Source organism: Hyposmocoma kahamanoa, unplaced genomic scaffold, assembly GCF_003589595.1.
Source record: "Hyposmocoma kahamanoa isolate Upper Pololo Valley unplaced genomic scaffold, ASM358959v1 66, whole genome shotgun sequence".
Classification (NCBI taxonomy): domain Eukaryota; kingdom Metazoa; phylum Arthropoda; class Insecta; order Lepidoptera; family Cosmopterigidae; genus Hyposmocoma; species Hyposmocoma kahamanoa.
The window spans coordinates 13516640-13528772 of record NW_020653854.1 but is presented as its reverse complement, the minus strand read 5'-3'; the positions used below and the strand labels follow the sequence as shown (position 1 = coordinate 13528772).

The following is a 12133-nucleotide window of genomic DNA, read 5'->3' as shown; positions in this document are numbered from 1 at the left end:
TCTGATTTCGAGACTACCCGATCGGATCCATTCCGATTTATATCAAAATCAGCACGCTGATTCGTTCTGTAACTAACACCTATATTTTCTCTTGGCACTTCTGCGCATTTCATAAGCAATGTTTAAGCAAGAGATCTCTGGAAGCCAGTCACCATGTGACTTCCGTAGATACGAGTGCTTGCTTGACACGAACATTCGTACTTTGTCTATAGTACATCTGTGCTCGTCGCTTTTAGATATTTGGTATGTATAATAATCTTTACATTAATGTAGCTATTTTGAATATTAAATTTACACTTAATTTAGAACCTTTAAATGTTTCAAACAACTGGACTTCAATTAAATTTAGAATTTAAATATTTTGAGCAAGTGGTATACTGTACTTTACATATAAGATGTAAATAAAATATCAACGTACCTACTTGTATCCAAGAGATACAACTTTGATGTTTAAATCCAACTTCTTGAATATAGAATGCCACATCATTTAGCTAACTGCTGACGTTTATGTATGTATGTAAACACTATATTATACTACAAAGTAAATTACAAATTTTAAGAAACAATTTAAAATATAGTATACATAGGCCAGCTTTTCCCATAAAAGGATTTCTTAAGCACTTATGTATCCATCCATTTTATGCGCTGACAATATATTCAGACTTGGCTTAAAGAGACGACTCGAAGAAACGACTCTTTAAACTGATTCCCCGATCTTTGATGACAACACCACATAAACATACCAATATAAGGAGCGGTAGCAAACAACATTACTAAAACTTATTGAATTAACGTCGAAACTGCTGAAACACTGAGAGATTTACATCGCCCTATGGGAGTGCTAACTAATTTTATAGACCTTTTGGGCTCTCTGTTGGCATTAATTTATTCCTGCTTTTCAATTTGGTTGGTTCATTTATTAGTATTACTGGTTCGTTCAGCAACTGAGGTTTGAATTTTAGAGAAATTATTACTGCAATTATTTTATTTTGATTGATTAATTTCAGGTTGAATTATAAAAATGAACTATTCATTTACTATCAAGTTCTTAGGTTTTCGCGATTGTAACACATAGGAAATGAAACTATTTTTCCAGATTTAAATCGCATATATTTGTTTTTTCAAGCAAACCGACGTTTCGGGACCTTTACAGGTCCCATGGTCACGTTATCTACCCAGGACGCTGCGAGAGGCCATTGAAATTAAAAAACATCCTAATTTCAACAGGGAAGATGGTTTCTCCGTACCACCAATTTGGGATCCAGTATTTCCTCTAATGAAAAATCCCAAACAGACATAAGACTGCAGTACTAATTAATATGTTTTACATAGGAAATGAAACTATTTTTCCGGATTTAAATCGCGTATATTTGTTTTTTCAAACACACCGACGTTTCGGGCCCTTTACAGGTCCCATGGTCACGGTTGACTCAACCGTTTCATTTCCTATGTGTAACAATCGCGAAAACCTAAGAACTCGATAATATTATGTTTTAGTTTATTCTAATTTATATTAATAATTAATAATAAATTGAACGTAATAAAAATTCATTCAATAAAATAATTTGTAAAACTGAATGTAGCGTAAATTGGAATGTTTTCTTTGTAAAATTAAAAATAAGGTATTTATTAACTATTGTAACTATAGTGAAAAAATAAGGTGGTTTGCATCAATATTAGACATAACTGGTTGAAAACTGTACCACCTCAGTCAACCGTGACCATGGGACCTGTAAAGGGCCCGAAACGTCGGTTTGTTTGAAAAAACAAATATACGCGATTTAAATCCGGAAAAATAGTTTCATTTCCTATATTCATTTACCATATTAATCAACTATTCTTGTGTTATTGTAAGTGGATCGGTAACCTTATTAGCTATAATTAAAGTATCTTCTGTAAAATAAAATTAAAGTCAAAGGATTATGCATCGATTTTAGCAATTTTCAAAATCACTTTTAGATTAACACTGGCTGCTCTTATGTACATCCTGGCACTTTGCAGGTATGTTAAAAAAGAACACAAACCGAAATAAAAAGAGAACAGTATCATAGTTCTACTATGCAAAAGAACGTATTTGAGATAGTAGTTTCACCAGAAACTACTATCTCAGATTCTCAGACTAGACGGATTAGCCGTAGTCCCGCCCCCACGCTTGGTAGAAATTTCCAAAACTAATCTGCGATTAAATTTTAAAGCTGGATTTACTGTCACTATGTTCGAGTTTAATGTCTTTTTGTTGTTGTTCTTGAAAGTTCGCCGTGATTATCGGAATGTTAATGGATAGAGTTTAATTTTACGAAAGTCACCAATTTCAAAAAGTAATTTTCTGATAAGTATATCAATATTATTGAAATTAAATAATTATTTGTAGCGTACTGAAAATATATCATCAAAATACCATTACTATATTATGTCAGTTTTTCTTTGTATATCAGTTTCACAAAAAGTTTGAGCTTTGGTTTTTTACTGAACTCGCCTAAACCTCATTCTCGTTCGAGACAGTCTAACTGATAGTGTCATTCTCAGTTTCCATCATACCAATGACACATCAAATTGTTCAATCTGACCGTTGGCGGGCGTAAGATACAGTAGTCATGCCATGACAGGCCTTTCGAGCGGCATCTTTGATATCGTTTGAGATAACCGAGTATAATCTAAAAACAGACTTTGATCGAAGGTTTTTCTTTTTGGTTTTTTGTTTGTACGATAAAGTAAATGGTTTCTTTGGACACACGGACTTAGTGACTTAAGTACATTGTTCACTCGCAGCGTCATTCCCATTATGAAATTACTTGTATTAAGTTATAAAGGTCTGCAGATAACAAAATAAGCGTCATGCTTTCTAATGAAAGCTAAAATCCAAGGAAAACTATCGTCTTATTTCTCTAAAACGGAGTTAAGGGAACTTCGTTTAAAGTTGCATTTTTAGTTTAATCTTTTATATCTCGAATATTGTTAGTTATTATTTGAAATTACTAAACAAGAACCATGATACATCAAATTGATAGATTTGATCGCTCGGCGCCATCCCATGCGGTAGTCGTCATTGTAGCCCATTCATTACGCCAGAGTTTACCATGACAAGCAGTGATGACTAGCGGTTCGTTTGATCCATAATATACCAAAATTCAACCACCTCTTTACTAATTCTAACAAACCTTGTGTTTGTCCTAATTTCACACGTTAACAATTTAATATAAATTTTTCAGAGGTAATTATTACAACAGTATTTATGTCTAACAATGTCACTAATAAAAACTAAATGATTAGTGGTCTAATTATAGATTTCTTAGCACCCGCTGGATCAATCGAGAAAACAATATTAAATCACAACGTGATAAGAAACCTGTAATTAATGATTATTATTCAGTGATTAGGTAACCACAAAAGTCTTAAATTTATAAAGCAAATTATTTCGAATTAAGATGAACTACTGAACGAGTTTGGAACAACAATAGAAAAGTAAAGACAGACTGAAAAATCCTCAAAGGCATGAACTGGTTTTCGATATACCATATCATCATTTCAATACCTAAACAATACTACATTAATTTTAATTATGTCTAATGCGGCTTTAAAATGACTAGTGATACGAAGCGAGGTGATTCTGATTGGCTCCCCGTGGCCGCACGGTAGTCTTCACGCTGTGACAGCCACATCGACTGCGGCTTGTTTTATCTTGTAGGGCTGTCCTATGTTTTAAACATGATGACGGTATTGAGTCATTAGCGTGAATTCAAATAAATGCAAGTATAACAACAGACGCTAGAGTTCGATATGTCCAATTAACTTGAATGTTGTATAAATTGCTTTTCGATTAAGATTCTTAATATCAATTTTGTTTTTCGGTATTGGGTATCGCCGTTCTCCTAGTAAAATCGCAAAATTTAGGCAATTATGCCTCATCCTCGTTTATCGTGACTACTGCAAGTCAATTTGAACATACTAGTTACATTTCAAAGTGTTTTAAGTACCCTAAAAAAATGTAACTAGTGTGAACCCTAAGTATGATGTCGGCCATCTTGTCGGCGATCAGTGTCGGCGTGAAACGAGCCTCACTCCCCACGGTGCCAGTGGCAGAGTTCAATTGATACGGAATTGTCTATGGTTCGAAGTGCATCCAAATTGACTAGTCATCGCTTAATGTATAATGTTTTGGTAACTTGCTGTAATGCTAACCAAAGATAGTTCGTTATTTTATAAAGTATTTTAAAAGACAATGTTCTCCACGTGTACATTCATGAACATATTGTTTATGAAAAATTACACATTTCACTTTTTTAATTACAATTTGATGGTTGTAATTTCCAATTGTAGAATATTAATAAAACAACTCAGAACCGTAGACTTCTGTGAAGTACCACAGAAGCTTTTCCAAAAAATATTCACATGTAGTAGGTACCAGTAAAAAGTTAAAGAGTTCGTCCAGGGCAGTACTGTAACCTACCCTATTTCTGCCGCCAAGCAGTAATGTGATAATTACTGCGTTCCATTTTGAAGAGTAATGGTGCTGATGAAATTACAGGTACATGAGACTTGTCAACTTATGTCTCAGAGTACTTAGAGTGACGGCACAGTGGCAAAGCCCTAAGATCTTTACGATCAAAAGCTCTAAGAGACACTGCATCTGTTCAGAAAATCAGAAGCACAACTTGTTGGTGCCGTCGCTTGGTATTATAAACAAAACAAAGATCTGCAACAAGCACATAGAAAAATTCGTATTAAATCTTTATATAAATAATTATAACAAAACAGTGGAGTAATTTCACAAAAAATAATTGAATATCATGGTGGTGAAACATCCTGACATGCAATAAACTTAATTATAGAAGAATCTTCAAATATTTGTCTTAGCTATGCTCGACAATAGAATTTAAAGTCAAGTCCTTTTTTTGAAGTCTGTGAAAAATCACATAAACAATTTTTTTTAAGGTACGTGTGTTTAAGGTACTTCATATTTTGTCCACATAAAGTTGCACAGTCACCGTCGTCGCTCTGGATTAGGGAGCAGCCCAATCCATTACTGACTCTTAGATCAAAGCGCTATTACTGTATAGCTACGTCATCGCTAGGGGAATAGTTTTGGTTACTTTAGTTGAGAAACGTATTATAATTAATTTTTATTTAAATGACAACGTGATGAAAACTGCATGTTCTTGAAGGTGTTTTTAACAGTTTCAGACGTATACGAAGTCAAAATGCAGCAGTAGAGCTCTTTGTGAAAGAGTTATCCAGGGAAACAATGCCTCCTTACCTATTTCTGCCGCCAAGTAGTGATATGAGCATTACTGCGTTCCGGTTTTGAAGGATAAGGGTGCTGGTGAAATTAACCCTCAGATTTAAAGCTCTGAGTGGCACTGCCACTGCTAAGGACAGGAGTGTAGCTTAATACCAGGCGCACGACTAGTTCGTATCGTCACTTCATATTTAAAATAAAAGGTCATATACAGCTCGCAACTACTGATTTATCGAGTGTGTTGTGGACTATGTATACACGTATACAGTTGCTTTATCAGTTAACACCATGTTAACCATAATTATAGTAATAATAACTTTATTGTCCGCCCGTCACACTTATTGTCTTAAAATAACTATAATAAGTCTATTACAACAAATTTAGGCCTTAATCATACTGACTATTACATAGAATTTATCTCACTATCAGAATAGCGATAACTTATGGAAATTAAAACGACGCAATTATCGTATAAAATTTTCAGAACGTGTGAAGCTACATTATAATAGTAATAGTAAAGCACACACGCATAACCCCGCACTAAGGAAAGCCTGGATCGCGGGTACCATGAACACACACATAGACAACCACAAATTACACCCAAACTCACGAGATAAATAAATGTAAGCCGTATAAATATTTCTCTCGGCCCGGGAATCGAACCCGGGACTTCTGTGTGGCAGTCAAAAGTAAAAATGTCGATAAGTATATTTTGAGTAAATATTTCTTACTCACGTAAAATAATGTGATGTGTGGTTAAACTATCCAAAAATTAAAAGTACTAGCGAAGTAGCGAAACAAAAAATTATTTAAAAAAATATATCATAATAAACAAATATGAAGACTAAATATTACACGGAATAGAGTAGGTATGTGTTTCAATTGTTTATATATTATAAGCTCTCACAACAAAAGATTACAATTTTTGTATCATTCGCAGATTTTTTTTAGTAAATCTGAATGGCGCCAAATTATCACAATACAGGCTTTGTCTTTTCAATAGCCTTAACAGTTTTAGATTAAGATTAAGCACTTTCAAAAATAAAAGTGTCCCTTTTGTAATTTTATTTTTAAGCTTTTTTTAGGTAGTTAACACATTGTGTTCTCCTCATGAATAACTAACTTTAAAAATGTCTTCGCTTAGGAGAAAAAGATATCTCGTAATAATCATAAAAGATAAAGTAAACAAAAGAAAAATAACACTTTTGACTATTATTTAAAACTAAAAATCGCCCAAGGTTTGAAAAAAAGAGATTATGGAAATTGCGATGACGCAGGTATTTGTTTATGACAAGCAAATAATGAAAGCGCATTTTTAGAAGCCGTAAACGAAGTTGGTGGTCCGATAGATAAAGTAGGACTTTAGAGGATGCAGAGTAAATATAATATCATCGTGAGGGTTTTAAGCAAGAATGTTTAGTCATTTTTATTTGGACTTCCTTTGGGAAATAATGATTTTGTAATTTGGTAAATTAAATTAGATATGACAATAACAGTTATACGCAGAGGAGTAAACATTTTAATCAAACCTGTCATTATTATTTCTAGTACTACTGCCCAGTCTCTATCATAAAGTAAGCGGCTAATTATACGTTAGTAAATAAACACAGGTCTATCAGAGTCTTGCCATGAAACGGATAGCTCGCTATTCATTAAACTGTCAGCACGCGAAACAAATGGCTGTGACAATTCAACAAATTGCCCAGAAAAATGACACAGCCCACATCAGTTGCAAATAAAAAGTCAATGAGAACGACACCCACGCAGAGGGAACGCGGCAAAACCCAGATGAAGGCAAAACTAAATTATTACTAAGCCGCCCGTTTACCCGCTCGCAGCTATTCAATTTCCCCGGCTATGCATCTCTGTCGTCGCATCGCCAACTCCTTTGACTGCGCGTTGCATATTTTATATAATCCTTTCATCAAAACGCCGCGCTGAAGGAAAACGCTTTATAATTTTTCTTTTGCTAGAGCGAGACGGAAGCGGCGACAAACGGGGTGTCAAACAGCGGTGGGGATAAGACGGCAAAGCTCCCGCAAAGTACACAGAATGCAAAAATGGCGCGGCGAGTGACAAGGTGTCAGGAGGAGGGGGGAGTAGAGCATTCAGTCTGACGCCGTCCGTGGTGAGGATCGCATGTGTTTCTTCTTGTGACTGAGTGTTCGCGCGACAAGTGTGTGAATATGTGCTGACACGGAGCGTTGTGCAGTGATTTGTGTGTGAATAATACTGATATTTTAAGAGGATTATTGGATTTTATCAACATGCTTACGTCAAGCAACCAGTATTTGCGGCCGGATTACCTGGCACCGCTTCCGACTACGGTAAGTTGATTGATGGTGATGACAAACTTCTGTTTGAAGTTTGCGGCGTTCTTTTTATAAAATCTCTTTAATTTCTTTTCATCATATATGTAGAGGTCAAGAAGAATAATATGTGTATTTTCAATTCGACAATATTTAATTTGAAGACGCTAAGCAGGAATTTAAACAAATGACAAAATACATAAACATTTAGATAGGTAGACTTAAATACTTAAAATTAAACTTTCAGTGCAAAGATTTGAATAATGACATCACTTCAGTGCGTGAAAGACATATTTTTAAGTGTTATTATAAGTTAATAAAGTATCATTGATCACAGAGCTGATAAGTTCTGATAATACTAATGAATTATGTTTAAGCAAATAAATATGAAATTAAAGAAGAAGAACATTAAATTAACTTAACGAGTCATTTTAATACCACGTTTTCAAGTTAAAACGAACCCCATTAAATTTCACCAATCCTTATAAACAGGAATTGTTAATGGTAAAGAATGCCAACAACAATTAATGCTTTCGATGAAAATATCAAAGGTCATTCAAACCTTTTTCGCGTGATGAAAAATAATGTAACAGAATATTCTAGAATAACAAATCATTGTTGTAAAACGTATGATTAATAATGTTAATAATCAAGTGATGCTAATAATTTTAATTTAAAAACTAATTCAAAATTTCTCACAAGACAACACGAAGTGATCTAATTTTTGGACGTAATCCCAACAATGCATATGCGATGAAGTGTCTTTTGTCAAAAAGCGCCTACACAAAGAATTTGAACAATTACTTTTGTTATGTTAGAAAATTTATAGGATCTTTTAAATTTATCATAATTATGTCTACATGCATACTTCGCATTACACGTTTACGCATTATGCCAACGTAGTTTTCTACGCTTAAAATTACAGGATTACAGATTATCCTAAATAATCACTCTCAATTTGAAAACCAATTTATATCAGTTTCAAATAAAATCACAGTAAGTATTCTTGTAAAGTGAAAAAATTAAATTAAAATATAATTTACTATATTATTTCAACTACTTTTAATAAACCGTTCTAAAGTAGACACATATTCTGCTTTCTTATAATATTAAATTCATTTTTGCAATTAACTAACCGATTCTACTGTGACTGCAGTGTTTGTGTATTTGATTATACTTTAATTAAATTCTTTAATCGTAGCCAATTCGTTTAAAGTTAATTAAAGGAACGAAATGAAAGTAATAAGATTTTCTGAAAACGATATTTTGAACCGTTAACTAAATTAAGTGCAAGAATTATAATTATATCTTTCTAGCTAAAAACTTAGAAGTTAAGGTAGAAGTGAACATAACATCTAGCACGCTATACGTTATCGTAAACAGAAAAATTAAAGAAGTGTTTCACTTCAAGTATCAGATTTTTCAAATACCTCGTAGTAGATTCTTGTTAGATATATATGAAATGTAAATCCAATATAAATGTTAAAACATAAACGCAATTCAGAAAATATTTCCTCCAACCGCTGTAGTGCGCCAGTCTTGACAATAGACGTGACAACACGCGGCAAGTTCAGGCGCGCCGCAAATTCAGCAGCACAAATTGCCCTTTTCACTGCGAGATTACATCATGCGGGAGCCGAGTGAAATGTCAAGCGGAGCCGACGGCTGCCAGACGCGCGGATAATGGCGCGTCGGCCGCGTGATTGGACTCCCCCACTTACCCCGCCCGACCACCCGCGGTTCCTTTGTACGTCCGTCACTCGCAACCTCGACCCGACGTTTCATTTCATAAACTTCTCTTTGTTACAGCTCGACGCGAAAAAAAGCCCGCTGGCGCTGCTTGCCCAGACTTGCAGCGCTATTGGAGCTGACTCGCCGAACCCCAAGCTCATCTCTGCTGCTGAAAAAGCCAGCAAAAAATACGAGGAGAAATCTCCCGTCAGCAATAAGCCAAGCTTCAAGCCTTATGAATCGTGCCTCACTTCGAGAGAAAAGACTAGAACACCAGAAGATAGAGCCTCCATGAATGGACTCTCTAAAACACCACTGTCATCGAAGGGTAGTGCGTCAACCACGCCAGTGCAGGCGAGATGCGGCAGCAACCAAAGCTCTTCGTCACAAAGATCGCCACCACCAGCTCATCGCAAAACACCTTCTGAAAAGTCAGATGAGCGTACCAGTCCGCCCCGAGATTCACCTCCGGCCAAATCTAACTCTGACTCTACTAGCAGTTCATCTGCGTCCAAGTTACCGTTTACGCCCAACAGTTTAATGGCCAGCGCCGATACCAAAGAGCCTTCAAGTTTCAAACCTAGTATACCTACGACTTCGTCTGCTTTTCTTGGAGGGCTGACTCCATCTGGTTTTCCTCTACAAATGGACTTGATGACAAGTAGTTTGATGGCTGCACAACATCATGCGTTAAAGAATGGACTGAATCCGTATCTAGCGTACGCAAGAATGAAAGCCCCTGGCAGTGACCTAGGTATTTGCAGGGATCCGTACTGCACTGGCTGCTCTCTAAGTTCCCATTTGCTCAAATCTGCAGTTTGCCCAGCTGGTTGTGCTCAGTGCGACCACGCAAAGATGCCTTTCCATCTCCCCACTGGCCATCCTGCTGCTGCTGCTTATGCGCACGCTCAGCTAACTGCTCTAGCTGCAGCATCTCAACTGCCATTCGTTTGCAGCTGGATGGCAGGAGACTCCGCTTACTGTGGAAAGAGATTCGCATCGTCTGAAGAATTATTGCAGCATCTCAGATCGCATACTGCGACAGGAGAATCTAGCCCAAGTCTTTCGATGCTGAGCGCAACTCATCCATTACTGCAGCGGACTTACCCAACACCTCCATTGTCGCCGTTGACACCGAGGTTCCATCCATACAGCAAACCTTCTCACTTGGTATCTTCGCCGCCGCTACCGTTCGCCCTACCCCCGCATCCATCTCTGGCGGCTTACTTCCCCCCGTACCCACTATTTGGACCGCGACCTCTGCACCCTTGAGGACCGTCGGCGCTCCACGTGAACAAGAAAGGGGGCGCCGACCGCTAATGCCCATGCCAAAAGGACATTCGGAACTGAAGATAGTGTAAATATATTTTTAGTGTTCTTCAGGTTTCTAGTCGGCTCATATCATCGATGGACAGCGCCCGCGCTGCGATTGCTGTGATCTCTAACTTGTAATTCATAATATTATAATGGACTGAACGTTCCGCACAAACGTGAACGGTACAATTTGAACACGCAGGATTTCGTTCTATCTATCAAGATTAATATTTTTCAAATATCTACTATATTTAATGCATGAAAAATCGTTCTTAGCGCAACAAGTGAAATAGCGTTTTCAATTAACGTTTAACTTTGTGTATAACGTTAAATTTCACGAAGCTTATATTGGACGCTCTATGATAGTGAACTTTTATTCTAGTTAGATTAACAAAATTTTTATGTACCAAAAGTATAGATTGTAATTAAAGTAATTTTAATTTAAGTTGTTGCAAATAATTAGTGAGGATTGTTAATTGTGTTTGTATTTTTAATTATCGAGATATTTTGGGTAAATATTTGTTTTGGTGACAATGATTGCTTACATAATAATCCTTTTAGACAAATTAAGATGCATAATAATTATTAACAGACAGATATTTACGCGTATGTAGAGAAGTTGCTTGGTACATTTATCAGTAATTCCCAATATATGTAATAAGAAAACATTTAGTACAACGTGCAATATTTAAACATCACGTCACAAAAGACCTTACATTGTCACTCTAATTAGTTTTGTAAAAAGTGCAAATTACCTGTGCTACAAGAACTAGAATACAAAATCACTCGTGTTACCGCAATACCTATATTTTCAAGTTTCAAAATGAGAGAATAAACAGAATCTCTGACTTGTTTGCTTTTTGGATAAACGCTCGCAAAATTAGCACTATTTTATTTGTAACATAGAGCTATGAATGTTTGTTTCTGAATAAAACATAGATGTACGTATCTCTAAAGAACGTTAAATGACTGTACACACGTAATAGCAAAGTGTCTGTTGAAATAATTTGTTGTTATAAAGGACATAAAACGAAAACAAATATACGTAAATATTTAATTTCATTGCCAACTTTAATTTCATAAACCCAATTTAAAGAAAAATAAATAATTGAACCTTTCACAATGTCAATGAGATATAAATTACGAATAAATTTCGTACTGTCAAGAATAAAATAAAATGCCGCAGTAGCACCATTTATTTTAAATACTAAACGATAAATTAGATAGATAAGATGGTGGTAATAAATTGACTTGAATGAAAACTCGTTTTGATTGTGTTGACATCACGGCTGCTACTGAATAAATGGATTCCGGGTCCGAGTCCCTTACCGGAAGATTCAAAAGTATCATGTTACTTTTTATTGCTTGGAGAACGTGTAAGATAAACTTTAAATGGAAGAATTTATGAAAACGAAATAATTAGATAAAGATATGATATTAAATAACATTTAAAATATTTAAGGTTAGTAAAGTTGCGATTTGGATTGGTCTATTTTTGAGTTACCATGAAACGAAGACGCCGAACGTTTTGCTCTAACAAGCT

At 35.5% G+C, this 12133-nt stretch overlaps 1 protein-coding gene across 1 annotated transcript; it reads left to right on the top strand.

Annotated features, from left to right (window-relative positions):
• Positions 1-7341: 7341 nt before the first annotated feature.
• LOC113231668 (zinc finger protein Elbow) lies at positions 7342-11694 on the top strand. The gene is made up of 2 exons (XM_026466118.1): positions 7342-7563; positions 9355-11694. Exons 1-2 carry the CDS (start codon positions 7504-7506, stop codon positions 10546-10548), a joined length of 1254 nt encoding a protein of 417 aa, XP_026321903.1. The 5' UTR covers positions 7342-7503; the 3' UTR covers positions 10549-11694.
• Positions 11695-12133: the final 439 nt, after the last annotated feature.